The 16,752-nt window shown below is 50.3% G+C and overlaps 8 protein-coding genes across 8 annotated transcripts; 6 read left to right on the top strand and 2 right to left on the bottom strand.

Moving 5' to 3' along the window:
- Positions 1-1,289: 1,289 nt before the first annotated feature.
- On the top strand, positions 1,290-2,343 carry IAQ61_001797 (uncharacterized protein; the record flags this gene model as incomplete). Its single annotated transcript, XM_066095266.1, has 4 exons — positions 1,290-1,409; positions 1,459-1,905; positions 2,048-2,181; positions 2,244-2,343. Coding segments are annotated over 4 exons (801 nt in total), but the record flags the coding sequence as incomplete, so codon positions are not given.
- A 248-nt stretch (positions 2,344-2,591) lies between these two features.
- On the top strand, positions 2,592-3,487 carry IAQ61_001796 (uncharacterized protein). Its single transcript, XM_003833616.2, has 3 exons — positions 2,592-2,847; positions 2,906-3,035; positions 3,098-3,487. The coding sequence occupies exons 1-3, from the start codon at positions 2,755-2,757 to the stop codon at positions 3,352-3,354; spliced, it is 480 nt and encodes a 159-aa protein (XP_003833664.1). The 5' UTR covers positions 2,592-2,754; the 3' UTR covers positions 3,355-3,487.
- A 318-nt stretch (positions 3,488-3,805) lies between these two features.
- Positions 3,806-6,838, top strand: IAQ61_001795 (uncharacterized protein; the record flags this gene model as incomplete). Its single annotated transcript, XM_066095265.1, has 3 exons — positions 3,806-4,038; positions 4,123-6,499; positions 6,568-6,838. The coding sequence occupies exons 1-3, from the start codon at positions 3,927-3,929 to the stop codon at positions 6,836-6,838; spliced, it is 2,760 nt and encodes a 919-aa protein (XP_065954749.1). The 5' UTR covers positions 3,806-3,926.
- A 606-nt stretch (positions 6,839-7,444) lies between these two features.
- On the bottom strand, positions 7,445-7,804 carry IAQ61_001794 (uncharacterized protein; the record flags this gene model as incomplete). The annotated part of the gene is made up of 1 exon (XM_066095264.1): positions 7,445-7,804. One exon carries the CDS (start codon positions 7,802-7,804, stop codon positions 7,445-7,447), a length of 360 nt encoding a protein of 119 aa, XP_065954748.1.
- Positions 7,803-8,850, top strand: IAQ61_001793 (uncharacterized protein; the record flags this gene model as incomplete). The annotated part of the gene is made up of 4 exons (XM_066095263.1): positions 7,803-7,809; positions 7,879-8,021; positions 8,072-8,527; positions 8,608-8,850. 4 exons carry the CDS (start codon positions 7,803-7,805, stop codon positions 8,848-8,850), a joined length of 849 nt encoding a protein of 282 aa, XP_065954747.1.
- A 672-nt stretch (positions 8,851-9,522) lies between these two features.
- Positions 9,523-10,122, bottom strand: IAQ61_001792 (uncharacterized protein; the record flags this gene model as incomplete). Its single annotated transcript, XM_066095262.1, has 3 exons — positions 9,986-10,122; positions 9,819-9,876; positions 9,523-9,752 (listed from the first exon to the last, which is right to left on the bottom strand). Exons 1-3 carry the CDS (start codon positions 10,076-10,078, stop codon positions 9,523-9,525), a joined length of 381 nt encoding a protein of 126 aa, XP_065954746.1. The 5' UTR covers positions 10,079-10,122.
- A 974-nt stretch (positions 10,123-11,096) lies between these two features.
- On the top strand, positions 11,097-11,492 carry IAQ61_001791 (uncharacterized protein; the record flags this gene model as incomplete). The annotated part of the gene is made up of 1 exon (XM_003833612.1): positions 11,097-11,492. The coding sequence occupies one exon, from the start codon at positions 11,097-11,099 to the stop codon at positions 11,490-11,492; it is 396 nt and encodes a 131-aa protein (XP_003833660.1).
- A 771-nt stretch (positions 11,493-12,263) lies between these two features.
- Positions 12,264-16,286, top strand: IAQ61_001790 (uncharacterized protein; the record flags this gene model as incomplete). The annotated part of the gene is made up of 11 exons (XM_066095261.1): positions 12,264-12,704; positions 12,782-12,872; positions 13,008-13,307; positions 13,361-13,707; positions 13,756-14,091; positions 14,139-14,606; positions 14,660-15,530; positions 15,583-15,652; positions 15,731-15,897; positions 15,945-16,056; positions 16,130-16,286. 11 exons carry the CDS (start codon positions 12,264-12,266, stop codon positions 16,284-16,286), a joined length of 3,360 nt encoding a protein of 1,119 aa, XP_065954745.1.
- Between the last annotated feature and the right edge of the window lie 466 nt (positions 16,287-16,752).

The raw sequence follows: 16,752 nt of genomic DNA, 5'->3' as shown, positions 1-16,752 counted from the left end.
CAGTGCTAGCGAATCGAACAAGAAGAAGAGGTCTGATCAGACGATGAGGTAGTACAATAGGTAGCCAAAGTATCCAAGGTGTAGGTGGTGAGGAAGGATTGCAAGGTAGGCACAAGTAGCAGCTAGTCTTTTACAGATAGGTAGAGATCAATGCCACATGGAGGGAGAAGAAAGCAGCATATTAATAGTCAATGGTCGTCCTTCGCCGCGACACCTTGCAACATCCCTCTGTCCTCCCTCTTCCTCCACAGGGCAGGGGGGGCAAGGGAACGGGCCAGAGAGGGCCACTGTTGCCCTCTCCGTACCTACGTCAACCATGAGCACTGCGCAGAAAGTGAAGCTTGACAGCATCGCTGCTCTGCGATGAATCCAGAACATTGTCAGGAAAGGAGACGGAAGCAAGACAAAGGCGCAGACCCACCGAGGCAGCCAAGCAGCCAATCATGTTTTGGCCTCTGAGCGCAGTGTCTCAGAGGGACTATGACGAAAGCAGCGTCTGGGCTTGATAACCTAAGCTGTAGCACAAGTGTGAAGGACGAGGCTTGGAGGATAAGATGTTACGACCAGGAAAGCCTATTTGATGCTTCATTTTTACATGCTGGCCCGCAGCTGTTTCGATACGGTACGGACGGGAGTTTGTTTCCGCGGCTCCGGGATGACCTACAGTACGGTAGATGGGTAGCAGGGACGGTACATGGTAATTCTGCCGGCCTGTGCGTCAGTCCAGTCGTGATGCTGGCTCGTCATGTGATGAATGATGCTTCTGCCCCCTTCTCTGCCCCTTCCATGTGTTGTTGTGCGTTGGCCCGATCTTGGAAGCAAGAACAGCCGCGGTGACTAAGCGAGTGAGAGTGAGCGTGAGAGTGAGTAAGTGGAGTGGAGTGGAGTGGAGTGAGTGGTTGAGTGAGCCGAGCCACTCGGTCCATGAGCAGGGAGAGAGAGAGACTGTGTGTGTGTGTTGGCATGCACGGCCTCAAATTGTGGCTCGTTGAGACTGATGGCATGTGGTGTTGTGTTGTGTTGTTTTGTGTTGTGTTGTGACGTTTGGGAGGGCGGCCATGGGAGAATAACAAAGGGGGTTAACCAAGCTTGTACTAGTGCGTGCAGAGCATGCAGGTACCGTCTCCTCCTGTTTCGTCTCCATGGTCAAAGAAAGACCGCCTCCGCCCCTCGCGAAGGTCTCCACTTGGTGACTGCTCTGCTCTGCTCTGCTCTGCTCTGCTCTGCTCTGCCCTGCTCTGTTCTGCCACTTCTTGTCCCATAGCTTTCCATTTTCCCACAGTCCACAGTGCGACTGGTCGACCGTCGACCAGCAGCGACCAGTCAGCAGTTTCATCCCTATTCTTGACTTTCTTGACTCACCACCGCCTTTGTCCTCTTCTGTTGTTGCCCTGTCTTCTGGTCTGTCTGTGACTCTTTGTGGTTGGTGTCGCATGTCCCTCACCATTCCGCCCTCAGCCCTCTGCCCTCTGCCCTCTGCCCTCTGCCCTCTGCCCTTTGCCCTCTGCCCTCTGCCCTTTGCCCTCTGCCCTCTGCCCTTTGCCCTCTGCCCTCTGCCCTTTTGCCCTCTGCCCTCTGCCCTTTTGCCTTCTTCTCCCCTGGCAAGCTGCGCCCCAAGGCCTTGTTTGTCTCACGCACGCCGCGAGATCGATACTCACATTCGTCTCCTATCGTACAGGGCCGACCACAATCGAGGACCAGTGGGACAATTCTCTTGCTCACGCTACCAAGTACTGGTATGACCCGACACAGTACCATGTCGCATGGTTTGATAGGCTGAAAGGGGGACGCTCGACGCTCGACGCTGGACGCTGGACGCTCCAAGGCAGCCACAGCCTACCCAGTAAGTGCTGTGTGCCTTCATCACAACCAACAGGCGCACATCAAGGCACAAAGCCATACAGAGTCCTCCACCGATCGCTGCCTTCTTACCTTCCACTATGGAGGAGAGGCTGGGCAAAAAGGACTAGAACTCATGCTTTTCCTGCACATGGCGTCTTTGCGAGTCCTCTTTTAGGTCCCTACTATGCTATGCAGAGCTCAACAGCTGCGAAGAAACACTGGCGACCGCAACGTAGACAAGCATAAGCCTTTACAACGAGGTTTTCTTGCGCGTCTACCACTATCTCAAGCCATGCTCGTTCCGACAGTAGCGTCACGCCAGATAGATGGATGTGGACTGTACTATGCTACACAAGGCCAAGAGGCCTTAGTACTGTAACCTGCCTTGCTAGGTACTGTAGGTTATCATGTCAACATCTCATCGAGACTGTCAAAGTCTCCGTCGCGCAGCCCTATCAGATGATGATGATGATGATGATGATGGCCCCTTCGACGGTCTGAGCTGCGATTCTATTCTACTTAGACCTGGCAGGCACCTGCACATCCAGTCTTCGCGCAATCTTACGCGGTAGCACCGTAGTATGACGAGGCTGCAATATCGCTCGGAAATAGGCTCGGTCCGTTGAGAGTTGTCGAGTCTCTTGCATCGGCCAGACTTGGGCTGAGGGTGTTCATCTGGTAGGGCCAGTAGAGGCTAGTGGCCGCAGTCTGGCCGCTAGCCCAATTGCACTTGGGCCTCACCTACCCCAGCTTTGTGCCGAATCGGGGCGACTCACCTCTCCGTCGGGGCTATAAGAACTGGACGAGGCGCCCTGAAAGGTGCGGCTCGGTTTTCTCACTCAAACACACTCGTTGCTGCTCCAACGCTTTTTGACGCCTCCAAGACTCCCCACTTCCACTTCCACAGACACAATGCTTCGCTCCTCCATCATTACCGCTGTTGCTGCCTTTGGCGCATCAGCTCTGGCTCAAGGCAACCTGCTCTCCCAGATCCCCCAATGTGCTGTACGTGCCCATTTCACGCAACTCCTTTTAGAGCGACACACCAATTAATCTTCTACAGCAAACTTGCTTCGGCAACAACGTTGGCTCATGTGGGCCCCTTGACATTGCCTGCATTTGCGGTAACTCGGCTGTCATCAACACCGTCTCTTGCTGTGTCTTTGCCACTTGCCCCGAGTCGGACATCCAGAGTAAGCAACCCATGGGTTCCTGCTTCTGTTCCAGCACAGGGCCAAGCTAACTTCCCATCCAGGCACCATCGGCTTCGCTACCAACCTCTGCAACCTCCAGAACGTCCAGGTTGACACCACACCCGACTGCCCAGCCAACAACAACGGCACAGCTACTGGGCCAGGCAACTCCACCTCTACATTGCCTGGAAGCAACACCAACGGCTCCAGCCCATCGCCCAGCCCTGGTCAATCGAGTAGCGCCGCCGCACCTCTCCAACAGGCAAGTGTTGGCCTTGGTCTCGGAGCCATCGTGGCCCTTTTGTTCGCCTACCTGTGAGCGTTGCAACTCTCAATTGCTTATGGGATCACTGTATGGAATGGAAGTAGCGCAGACCAGATGGGTCTGGGCTTCGGTACGATTAGCTATCATGTCACGTAATTAATACAATTGAACTCATATCCTTGGAACACTTTTGATTTGGTTCTGCACTTGGTGAGATGAGCTTTGCAAGCCGGCCGAGCTACCTACTGGAACCAGGTCATCTCGACGTGCTGCACACCCATTTTACTAGAAAGTTGGCTTGAACAAAACAACTACAGCTAGGCTTGCCTCGGTCAGTATAAATCCCATCTTGTTCTGTCGAGCAGTGTCACAGTACCACATGGCAAATCTCCACCCAGCGCTGTTCGGCAAGTAGTGTGTGGTCGATCATGGTACCTAAGGCGTGAACAGAGTCCAGATTGCGGGGCGGGCTATTACCGGTAGCCGCTCATGCTCCACCACCGGCCCACACTTCACTACCTACCACATCGATGGAGGGATCAACCTTGGCTGCAGTCTCGCAGAGAGACGGGGACTGCTAGAGTCGGCTCAAGTCTCTACACCCACACATACACTTCTCCGCTGCAATGGCTATCCAGTCCAACTTCAAGCGGGCGGTGCCCCAGCGGCAGCCGTCCGTACTTGCGTCGCTGCGCAGCACGCAGCTCGTGGACGAGTCCAAAGCCATTTTGCCTGCAGGTAGGTTGCCCCTTTGCATTGCATTGCCCTGTACCGTACTGCACTGCGCAGTTTGACACGCTCCAGAAAGATTGACTTCAGCAGAACTCATCAACACGATTCTCGATTACCTGCCGGTTTCCGACATATTTACCTTCGCACGCACCTCCAGACGTATGCAAGAGATGGTCTATGACGATACGCGGTGGATACAACGGCTAAAGAGCATGGGGTGTTGGAATGAGATTGAGGCAAAGCAAAGATTTGAAGAGGCCATGCGGAGGAAGCTAGAGGCCCAAAGAGCTGAGGAGGCACGGCGGACGGGTGTATTACCTATTGAGCACCCTACTGATCTACCGCCTGGGCCAGACGATGTGCGCAAGACCAGCATGACGCTTTTCGATGCTACAATAGAAGAGGAACTGCTGCGAAATTCTTCAGAGCATCCTGCAAGGCCTCGAGCAACTACGCTTGACAAGGGATTCAGCGACATGACCTTATCACCGTCTGGAACATGGGCGACCTCGAACCCCTACTTGGCGAATCCCCAAGATGCAGTCAATGTCCTCGCAAAGGTGCGCTCGATTCGTGGTATGGCTCGGCAAGAGTATGGAAAAATCTATCGCGCGTTGGCCCCGTTCTACTTTGACTTGGAGAGATCGAGAAGCCACACGGATCCCATACTTTTTCGGACCTATCGCGATCCTGAGCAACAGGCTCAGATGTTGGCACAGTTGAAGATCTTTGCGAAAAGCGACTTCGCACAGGGCTGGCATCAGCGCGAGGAAAAATTGGATACCATGACGGGCATCTTCGAAAACGCCGTGCTTAGAGAGTTTGAGCAAGGTTGTGCGGAGAAAGATTATGATGGTCGCATGAAGCGATTTGCTACTGTGTTGGTAGCTCTGAATGGAGGTTCAGCATGCCTGGACTCATTCATCCACAATCATCCCTTGATGCTTGAAAAGGAGAAATTGGGCAATCCCACGGCATGCTTACGACCTGAAAGCATCAATCAATTGTCTCTGGAACCATCACACGATTTCTTTAGAGGACTGGCGACTGCGCTCAACGAAGAAGCAAAGATTATTGACCGTGTTTTCCCTCCCTCGGTTGATGTAATGCAAATTTTCCTTGAGCGAGTTGCAGATGATGTCGTTGCAGAGTACATCACCTCGTTGTTTGATGAAGCCCACGATGTAAACGTTGAAGTGTACTTGAAGGCAGTTGCTGGCATCTTTGAACAAGCAATGCAACTAGCAATATCTTTGCAGCCTACCAAAGGAGCCAGACCGGACTTTTGCGACCAAGCGATACGCATCATATCTCGCTGTTTCGAGCAACACATTGATCTCTACCTTCAAGAGGAATTGGACTTCTTCAAGAAGAAAACGACATCCGAGGTTGACGCATGGGAAAAGAGACTATCAGAAGAGGAGCAAACCACGGAGACCTTCTTCATGGCAAACGTCAACCGAAAAGCTGTGAAGCAAGACTTTTTGTCATCTTTTAAAAAGGTGGTCATGATGCCTGTGAACGTGCTGCCTACTATTGGTGGCTCCAGCGCAGGTAAAGCCTCAAATCGAGCAAGTGTGGTCAACGGTAGCAGCACTCTTGAGCCCAGTTCGAGAAGTGGGACTCCTGGTCCCGGCGATCGATCGCCCATGCCACGAGTCGATGCCCCGACCACGGAACTCGCGGCCAAAGCGGCCATCATGAACTCACGATTAGAAGGCATCCGGTCGTTGTTTAGCATCGAGGTTGCTTTGAATTTGACGCATCTGGCAAAAGCGAGTCTGGAACGAGCGGCACGATTTGTTAGACTCGGAGGGCAGTCAGGTGAAGAGGCGCGAGAGCAATGCGAACAGGTCTTTATCCATCTCGTCCAGATTCTCGGCCAACGCCACATGAAATTGGGCTTCGATAAAGCCGTCACCCATTTGGCAGATTATAAGCCACGGGAGGTAGCCGACCATAGCAAGGATGGCGTGGCACCATTAGTAGCCTTTCTCGAGCTGGTCAACGTGGGAGATTTGATCCAGCAGATGGTTGAAGTTTTTTACCACCAGGAACTTTTGGCTGCCAACCTGACTGATCGTGACGAGTTCCTCAGTCTTGCAGCGAAGGAGAAGAAGCGCTTCGAGTCGATGCTGGACGAGCGTGTTGCGGCTGGTCTCAACAAAGGCATCGATGTATTGATGGATGAAGTGGAATATCTTTGCGCCACTACACAGGAGCCCTCAGACTTCAACCCTCCGGCTGGAGCCAACGGCCAAGCCCAGGTAATGGACATTGGACCCAGCCGCACGGCGACCAAGATTGTCGATGTAGTTTCGTCGCACACGAACATGTTGGTCGGTAGCACAGACAAGAACGTGCTTGATGTTTTCAACCAAGAGGTCGGTATGCGTCTGTTTACTGCCATTTGCAAGCATCTCAAGCGCCAGAGGATCAGTGTGGACGGTGCCATCAAGCTCATTAGGTATGTCTAGTCTGTCTCGTCTCAGCCATGATGATGATTGATGATACTAACATGGAACCACCCTGCAGTGATATGAACGCCTACAACCTGTACATTGTTTCGCTGCGCAACAAGCCACTGGTGCAGTATTTTGCTGCTTTGCGGGAGTTGTCGCAGATATACTTGATAGATGCGAGCGAGGCAAAGGAGATCGCCACCATCATTGCAGACACAGATCGATATCACGGCATTTTCAGAGCGGAGGAAGTGTACGAGTATGCTGAGAGAAGAGCGGATTGGTATCAGATCAAGAGCGCAGTCGAAAAGCAGATGTACGGTGTTGGCTGTCTGGTCATGTGAAGATGGCTCGGTGCGGCCAGAGCGTGGCCATGGTGAGAAGACGCCGGTTTGCTCTCCACGGTATACTTATTCGGTGTAGAGGAAAAAGCCAATCAGGAGCAGGGGAGGCGCATGCGCTCTATCATGTAGTCTGCGCTTCGTATGCACACATTTGTTCAATGCTCGATGCAGGCTTCAGCTTGGGTGATGTTGACGGTGTTGACAGGGGACGATGGTTTGCGAACTCCAAGACTAGTAAGGTTCCCCAGCCTCCGTCGATGCCGCCAACGTACCTGAAAGCGAGCCGCGCCGTGCGCCGAGCCTCGTGAGCTTGACAGCTTCACTTCACCACTCACGCTCCAGCACTATTACGGCTTCGCCCACACACACACACGCACACACACGCACACACACGCACACACACGCACACACACGCACACACGCACACAAACATCCCTTGTACACTGCGCACCCTTGAAAATTATAGCAATAGTCTGCACCGTGCGCCTTTGCCTCGAACGACTCTCTGCTCTTGAAATTGCACGCGCATCTTGGACGCATCGGACCCCGCTACATCGGCAACTCCCGCCTTGGATCGACCGACGTCTGCTCGTCGCTGCTCGTCTCTCACCCACTTGTCTTGCAGCGCCCAACCGCGTTGAAAGCTTGCCAGGTGCTCGGTAAGAGACTGCATTTGCTGCGAGACTTGCGGGCTTGGGGCTTCCGTTGACTTTTGTGCGCCGCCTTGACTGTGCGACACGACAACGCTCGTCTGGTCTTGCGACTCTGCTTCTGATCTACCTCGTACCTAGCGATTCCTACCACCATCGCTGCGCCCGACGTCATACCTGCTTTCGCAACACTGGCTCTTTTTGGCTCTGGTAGACGCCCTCCGAGGTAGCCACGTGGCCCGTCCATCCACCCTGCACCAACGATAGTCACGGTTCGCGCCCGTCGGCCATTAATCTGACCTGTGAGCGTCGTCATGGCGGGTAAGGACCCCCCTCAAGTCCGACTTGATAGATAGGTAGCTATACACACATACTTACAAGGCACACCAGCCCCGCTACCAGGCCATGTAGAAGCCAAATACGCTGCCATTATCGACGACATTCTCCGCATCAGCGACATCAATACAATCTCCGCGAAGCGCATACGGAAGGCCCTGCAGGAGCGCGTCGGGACGGACCTGTCCGAACAAAAGGTACAACATGCGAGACTTGGTCTGATCTCGCACACTGATACCTGACCTAGGAGAAAATCACGGCCTTGATCTTGCGTCGTTTCGACATATTCAACGCAGAGCAGAATGGCAACTCAGAGCCCTCGGACACCCTACCCTCGGTCGAAAACGGCGTCAAAGCCTCCAATGGCAATACATCAGACGGTTCGGCCCCAAAGAGATCGCCAGAGGACGACTCTGCCCTCTCAGAAGTCGATAATGATGCGTCACATCCCAAGAAGAAGGTTAAGAAAAGCAAAGGGGTAGCAGAGGACGATGCGGCTTTGGCGGCGAGGTTACAAGCAGAGGAGAATGCGCGACTTCGGTCAACGCGCGGAGGCAACACCAAGCGGCGAGCTGCACCCAAGAAAGTAGAAAAGAAGACCAAGAAGAAGAGCGCGACAAGGGTCAAAGACGTTGACGACAGTGATGTAAACTCGGACAGTGGCGCAGAAAAGAAAAGCCCAAGCCGGAAAGGAGGGTTCCATGTAAGCCGCTGCCCACTACTGTTCATTTCTCATTTTGTGCTCCCATACGACCGTCCACTAACAGGTCACACGGCAAACAGAAACCAATGGCCCTCTCCCCCGCCCTCTCCGAACTCCTCGGCGAAACCCAGCTGTCGCGCCCCCAAACCGTCAAGAAGATATGGGAATACGTCAAGGAGCGCGACCTGCAAGACCCAGCCGACAAGCGCCAAATCCGGTGCGACGATGCCATGCGCGCCGTCTTCAAGCAGGACCGCGTGCACATGTTCACCATGAACAAGATTTTAAACCAGAACCTCTATGCGGTCGAGGAGACGGTCTAGAAAATTGGAGGTGGGGGGGAAGGATCGGTAGATTGTTATATATTCAGAGTTTGAAGTAAAAAAGACCACGGTTTCCTTTGTTGGATGAAACAACGAGACAGCAATAGGATCAGGGCGAGAATCGGAGTTTGCATAATGGGTATCAAGGTAGCAAGAGGAATCTTGCTTAAATTGGGGGGTTTTATTTATCCCATTTATCCAGTCTTTTATTTTCGTTTTTTTCCCTTGTTCTCTCCCTCTTTCTCATTCTTTGGAATCGGGGACTTTTCTTCCTCATCTGCATGGCGCATTCGTGGTGTTTTTTCCTTCTTCTTTTTCCTTGTCAAAATGATTCAGTACCGCATCGCCGTTTTGGTCTGGCCAAGGAGTGTGATTGGCAGGATAGTGATGGAGCAAGGAAAGTGTTGGTTTTTAGGGGGGGTTTTTTTTGGCCAATTTGGATGGCTGAGATTTAGGTATTCTTGAATCACTGTGTTCTTGGTAATGAATGTAATTTAGTCTTGAGTAATTGATACATGTTGAATTGCAATTGTTGCTGGGTTTTGTTGGGATTTGTTGTTGAAGTTGGAATTGTTATCCTTACAACTATTACCCTTAAACCATTACCCTTCAACCATTACCCCTATGATGAAAGGCTTGGATCAAGAAATTGTTAACATGTCTATTTTCACTTTAATCTGTCGTTTCAATACTGCATTGCGTTTGAAAGACGACTGCTTTGGAGAGCGTGTTGTATAATTCGAAAGCGGACGGAAAGAAATACGCCGAGTTGCATAAGGTCTCGTCGGCTTCATATGGTATCTCGTCAGCTTCGCATGACAACCAGAACGATTGAATAGACGTCAGTAAGTCCTCGGACTTTGCACCATCATATTTGCAAATTACTGTAACACACAACAGACCTGACTATCGTTGGCCTATTGGGTTCTACTAGTAGTATTCAGTATGAGTGTACCAGTTTGTCTTACCGAGATCCAATCCACGCCTGCTTACACCGTCTTTGATAGTCTGTGCAAGCAGATGTGGCTAGATGCCGTGTAAGCCCCGTACACCCAATTGGACGCGAGTATGCACACTCCTAGGGGTTGAAGTATTCAGGTATTTAGGCTGCTTCTCTCTCTCTTCCCTGACATACTTGCTGAATCCAACCATTTTCTTCTACTTTATTCAACCTCACTACACACATTCCATATGTTGTAGATACGACACAAGCAAGAAGTCGTATCATTGTTGGCTCCACAGTATTCTCTAAGATCGTATCAACTACCAAAACTGCATCACACAATTTACCGGCGCCGAGGAATATGTTACGATTTCATTCATTGGCATGAATGATATAATCAGTGAGTGGGGCAAGAGTAGACGTGCCAATGAGGATAGAGCCGGAGTCTATCTTGCGATCGAAGAAAGCCAAAGTGTGATGGTACAGAAATCAGGGATGAGGCAGCTAAATAATATTCAAGCTCATGGTGGGAGAGCAGAGGCGGAAGATATATGGGGGATCATGAGGGAACTTTCAAGCATGACTAGCTCAATACAACCTCACACTCTACTCGGGTGCCTAACGGAAATTTCAGTACAATTTTTTTTGGCAGCTGAGTCGCTCAATTTTTGCCTACTGGCCACAATACAGTCTTTACAGTAAATAAGGCCTGTTTGATATTGTTTTGATGCCTATCACTCTGCTTTCTTTTCATTAGAACTCAAAAATTTACTAAGTATGAATGGTATCATACATCATTGTGACTATTAGTTTCTTTTAGTGCAGACAAAGCAGACGATTGATGTAAATCAGATTCACTAATACGGCCTGTCTACGGCGAAGAAGTGCACGTCAGCTTACCGCTCACTGCTTATACTGATGAAACTCGATATGGTAATCTATCTGTTGCTAGGAGCCGTTTACATCCCTGCACCTACAACCAATCAGGAGCGAGTGTACACCCACTCATTGGTCTTCATCTGTACTTTGACTTCTATTTTCTGCTTCATGTGTTTTAAACCCCATTATTATTATCTATAAGTCTGACCGCTTTCGGCAATCTTACCTGTTGTGATAGCATGTATAGCGAGTGTAATTAGTCCTGATCATGCTGACGAGGGAGAGAGTGCTTTACCTAGATCCTGTTTGAGAGGTACCTATGAGTTGAGGTATTTAAGCTGCCTGTCTCTCTCCCCTCTTAATATGTTCTTTGATTCAAACGTTAACTTCCACTTCACCAAAGTTCATTCTACCCAACGTTACAATGAACTTCTACTCTTTTGCTTTTGTCAAAACGCTCCTCCTTATTGGCTTTGTCAAGCAAGCCGTGGGGGCGGCCTTCACATACGACGTCCAAGTCAATGGCCAATCACACACCTATAAATTTGTTGGCCCAACAGATCAAAAATGTCTTATGATGAAAATTCCCGTCGATCCGCCAACCAGATTTGGAAACTCAAACACTGAAACGAATACTATTTGTTGCAAATACCAAACAGAGCAGAAAACGGCTGCGTGCTGGCTCCAAGAGAAAATTACATTCAGTGTTGAGAACGAAGAATGCGACAAGGGGATTCCTGGCGCTAGAGACAATGTTACCATCACGCAACGGGACGATAATCCGTTTATCCAGAGCCAAGGCAATACACAACCTTGTTAATGAACATCAAGGTTAGGGCCAGAGTCTATGCTGTCATCGGAAGATACCGAAGTGTGGTGGCACAGGAGATAGGGATGGTGGGGATACTGCTAGTGGAGGTGGAAGATATATAGGGCATCAGGAGGAAACTTTAAACACAACCAACTCAATGTACTCATTTCTACCTACGACATCGAGCACGCGCCATCTTGGACGAGACGAACACTCGATCAAATTATTATGGGATGCAGAATTTCAGGTCCGAACTCAGCACAATGCAGTTTAAGCCCAAGTTTTCTGCCCTCAAAGGTCTCCTGTAGCTGTAGTAAAGGAATTACATCCCGAGGCTTCTCCAAGGTCAGAAATAATCCTGGGTACTATGTATCGACTCAATGGTGCAAGAGAGGAAAAATTGGACAGTGTCGCGATGTCTGATAGGCAAGCCCTTGTCGGTACTACACTTTTGAGTATGCCGTCATGCATCATAACAACGAATTCGTACCACTACAACCAGAAGATTTGCTATTTTAGTGATTCAGGCAACCAAACTAGATGAGCTGTTCAATGGTGTTGTGAATATATGACAAGTTGAATGCAAAAAGATTGAGCGTGAAGAACGGCTGCGTGTGTTTTTAGGGAAATACTAAATCAAGTTAGCGCCAGGCGCGTTCCTGGCGTTCCTGGCGTGGCTACCGGTACCGCATCGGGTGTCAACATCAACACTCCCCCATCATCATGATTCCAGCCAACTGCTCCAATTGATCCTCGCGTTACCGAAGCTCACAATCTAGCATGAAGCGAAAATACAACTATCAAGCCACTGGAATGCCCCGTAAGAAGGCGAAGCACGCTAGCAACTCACTCAGCGTATCCACTAGTGCACCACCTCCTGGTGTGGACCATCCTGTCTTGAGACGTCTGTACCCTCGAGTTCTTACCCTACGCCACTATCTTTTGTTGCAGATTCCAAATTCTTCCAAAGGTAGACGCCGTCGAATAGCTCAGATTGGGTGTTCTACATCTGCTCTTGATGCAAAATCAAAGCATCCGATTGATGAAGAGCTTGGGCAGTTGCTCGACGCGGCTCTGGTCTGTACAGTGAATGGACCAAGTCCGGAGTCTTTGGGAAATGTCGCAAAGGAACGAAACCAAGACATTGAAACCTTTACACAACAGCGATCACAGGGAACGAGTGGTGGCACCTTTAAACCAGGTTATCTTCTGCAGTCCGAGGTGCGTTGCAAATCATACTTTTATGCACAAAATTGCTTCTCCAAGAGAAATACGAACCACATTCTTACGGAAACCAGACTGTCGATTTTGTGATTTGGTGCTTGTTCAAGCGTTCAACCACTCACAGACCCTCACATTTGCTATGCCATGGCTTCCAGCGGGGTGCACGTATGAATTGTCAGAGAGACAAGGAAAACCAACCAGTCTGCTCTATTCCTGGCTTGCTTGAGCGCCATCCCAACAATCAAGTAAGAGCCTTGAAGTCGCCACCCTGGTGCCGGCTTCATTCATTGCTTGGTCCAGGGGGTAATCGCCTCATGGTGGGACTACTCCTAGATTGCTCCATATTCCTTCCTGTAGACGGAAGTCTAGGAAATCTGTATCAACTGAGTGGTGTCCCATTGTCGGACTTGAAGCCGGACAAGATGCCGGAGCCTCGCCCCATCCAGGCCGTATTCCCCTCTGAAAAACTGATGCACAAATCTTCTACGAACAGTGAGAATAGGAAGCCTGGTGCAATCACATTTGTCCGTAGTCGCATGTTATATGCCAGAGCAGCTCTTAATGCGAAAGGGGGTGTAAGATTTGGCATGCGTCACATTCGTTCGTGCAAGAGCTATGCCATTTCCCAATCTTCATACTGACACGTTAGACAGATGTTCTGAATCGGTATTCCGACCTTGAAGATGAAAGTCAGGTTGTGCACATCATGCGATATATCTTTCCCCGACAATTTGGATTACACAACGCCTTCACATCCAAGGTCGAGGCCAGAGAAACTACGACGCCCTTCAAAGACTACACTTTGAGAGAAAAAGACATTGAGAAAAACATGTGTCAGAAGCTAGGCAAGAAATCGAAAGATCCGCAAGAGGTTGAGAAGTGGAGGCTTCGCATACCAAAGCGACTCAGCGGCGCTGCACGTGATTTAACAAAGAAGATGCGAATTCTTCATAAACGGTGTTCATACATGGAAATGCTTCGACATTATTGTCCCATAGAGGTAATTTTGTGTTTCCTTAATTTGAGTGAGCTCTACTAAAGTCAACAGGACGTACCGTTGTCGCCAAAACCAGAGTGGAGACGATTAAAAAAACGACTTTTGAACAACGTCGACGCCACAGTCGAGTCGTCGAATGGTGATCATGATGATGATAGCAACCACCGCGGGAAACGCACAGCGATTGAACAAACGTGCTTTACAGACATGGCATGTCATACCGCACATGTTTCGGCTTTCTGCCGTGCCGTGATTGCCAAAGCAATTCCAAAGGGCTTCTGGGGTGGTGATGGCAATAAGCGCGTTGTGATGTACTGGATAGATCAGTTTATACATTTGCGTAGATTCGAATCCTTGACACTCCACCAGGTCACGCAAAAGTTGCAGGTAGGCGGAATCATACTGCCCATCAGCTAGAGTCTCACAGATCACAGATCACAACGCTGGACTGGCTCAGTCTATCAAACGGAGAAACGGCCCACAAACTTGCCACATCCGACTTTGAGAAGCGCAAAGAGATCTTCTTTGAATTCATCTACTGGCTCTTCGATTCATTTCTGATACCATTGATCCGGACAAATTTCCACGTCACCGAGTCTAATGTGCATCGGCATCGACTATTTTACTTCCGTCACGACGTGTGGCGCATGCTGTCTGAGCCGGCCTTGAGTACGCTGAAGTTGCACATGTTCGAGGAGATGCCCATGGAGAGTACGACAAAGCTACTGTCTATACGACAGCTAGGATTCAGCAAGATTCGGTTGCTACCGAAAAAGATGGGCTTCAGAACCATTATGAACTTGAAGCGCAAGCAACAAGTCACACGAAACGGCCTCACATCGTTCGGGAGAAGTATCAATACCGTCATGGCGCCCGTTTTCCACGCTATCACCTATGAGAAGGTTAGTAATTCTGACATGGTGTAACTTCTCTGACTGTTGCTTATTATATTTAGTCGTTACAGCCCGATCGGTTCGGAGGCTCGCTTTTTTCTGTAGGTGATATGCTCCCCAAGCTCACAGCCTTCAAGGCTTCACTGGACGACAAGCATATCAGCGGGCAACCGCTTTATTTCGCCAAAGTCGATGTACGATCATGCTTTGATACGATTCCACAAAGGCGTTTATTACGTATGATTGATAGTCTCATGAGACTCCAGACTTACACGACAGGGAAGCACGTGGAAGTGAGTCTATTAGGCGACCTTCAGCGACTTGACGGGCAACACATCGACCCAATGCCACTTAAACGCTATGTGGCACATAGTGGACCTGCCGATCAAATCGCGTCATTTGACCAACTCGTCAAAGACAAATTGGCAGGGACCAAAGCCAACACCGTATTTGTGAATACCAACGTACAACGACAGGAGACGAAGGACGACTTGATGCAGCTCTTGCGGGAACATGTCGAGCGCAATATTGTCAAAATCGGCAAGAAGTACTACCGGCAGAAGAACGGGATACCGCAAGGTTCGGTGCTGTCTAGTATCCTATGCAACTTCTTCTACGCCGAACTCGAACGCGACGTACTAGGCTTTACGAGCGAAGACAACTGTCTCTTGCTCCGTTTGCTCGATGACTTTCTCTTGATCACTACGGACCGAGCGAGTGCAGAGCGGTTTGTGCATGTCATGCATCGCGGTCACAAAGAGTACGGTGTAGAGGTCCAATCGGACAAATCACTGACAAATTTCAACATCTGCACAGCCGGTGGCGGTCGGATCGCAAGCCTCCCGAAAGACGCCAAATTCCCGTACTGTGGCGTTTACATTGATACCAGAACGTTGGAAGTTAACAAGAAGACGGAGCGCGCTGCCAAGACTGGTGAGAACAGTGCGCCATCATCCGTCCATGACCCGAGACTGACGTGTAGAAGATGTAGAAAATTCTCTGACAGTGGATCTGTCAAAATTGCCGGGCCAGACACTGCATCGCAAAGCACTCAAGTAAGTAAGCTTGGGGAAAGATGGCGTTTTCGCTGATGTGGAGGCAAATGATGGTCCAAGGACACTAACAGTAGACAGCGCATTCAAGATTCAACTCAAGGCAATGCTCATTGATATGGCGCTGAACAGCACGCAGACGGTCTTGACGAATGTGTATCGAAGTTTTTATGAAGCGGCGGTGCGATGTCTTGAATATGTGTCGGTATTGTCGAGAGTGCGCAAGACGTATTCGAGCTTGCTTATCAGTAGGTCCTACATGACTCAAACGAGTTTCTGTGCTCAACTATGATAGGAACCGTGGACAAGATGGCAGCGCTAGCCTTTGTGATGCTTCAACGACGTGTGCGCTCGCGTGACAGTCATCCCGGATTACAGAAGGTGATTTCTCGACGGCAACTTCAGTGGTACGTATGGACTGGAAAGGATGGACCATCTGATGAAGTTGAAGTCTACAATGAGGTACTGACAAATGGACAGGCTTGCATGCAAAGCTTTCCAGACGGTGTTTGAGCGGCGGCAGACGCAACATGGCGCACTATTGGCCTGGCTGAAGGCTGAGCTGTATGCTGTGCGCATTTCGAACAGCACCGAGAGAAGCATGTTAGAGGACGCCAGCGCGTGCAAGGGGGTGTGAGTTGTGATGGTTAGGTAGGGAGATATTGTGTATGTAGGCACATATGATGTGCAACAAAAGAAAGACGAGGGGGAGCGATTCACGCAAGTTCATGACGGTAAGGTGCCAGGAACGACGATTTAGCGCACAAGATGATGTCGTTGGGGTTTAAGGGGAAGCAAATGCAGGCGATGCAGGCGATGCAAGCGGGGGGGGGGGGGCGTCGTTGGCGCTGCAGCAACGGCTGGGCTTGAAGCCACCATGACTGACGGCGTGGCGGTTCGCCAACAGTTACCAACGGCGATTTCCCAGCGGTAACTGGGCGCTTTTTTGCAAGCTGAAGGACAGAAATTGTAATACAATACTTATTCAAGTCGAAGGAAGAGGGGTTGTTGGAAGCCGGCGGCGCGTGGTGGTGTGCCATTGTTTTCTCATTTCCCTTCTTGTTGATGTCAGGGCTGGCTGGGCTGTGTACAAGCTGTGCAAG

Source organism: Plenodomus lingam, assembly GCF_022343315.1.
Source record: "Plenodomus lingam strain CAN1 chromosome Unknown contig_13, whole genome shotgun sequence".
NCBI lineage: Eukaryota > Fungi > Ascomycota > Dothideomycetes > Pleosporales > Leptosphaeriaceae > Plenodomus > Plenodomus lingam.
The sequence above is the reverse complement of the archived record's forward strand: the minus strand, read 5'-3'. Positions and strand labels throughout refer to the sequence as shown.

What these genes read in the sequence shown, in the direction of transcription:
- IAQ61_001796 (XM_003833616.2), top strand. Translation starts at nt 2,755, where the DNA reads ATGCTTCGCTCCTCCATCATTACCGCTGTTGCTGCCTTTGGCGCATCA. An exon ending in CCCAGATCCCCCAATGTGCT is followed by an intron (nt 2,848 to 2,905) that starts GTACGTGCCCAT and finishes AATCTTCTACAG; the next exon opens with CAAACTTGCTTCGGCAACAA. An exon ending in CCCCGAGTCGGACATCCAGA is followed by an intron (nt 3,036 to 3,097) that starts GTAAGCAACCCA and finishes CTTCCCATCCAG; the next exon opens with GCACCATCGGCTTCGCTACC.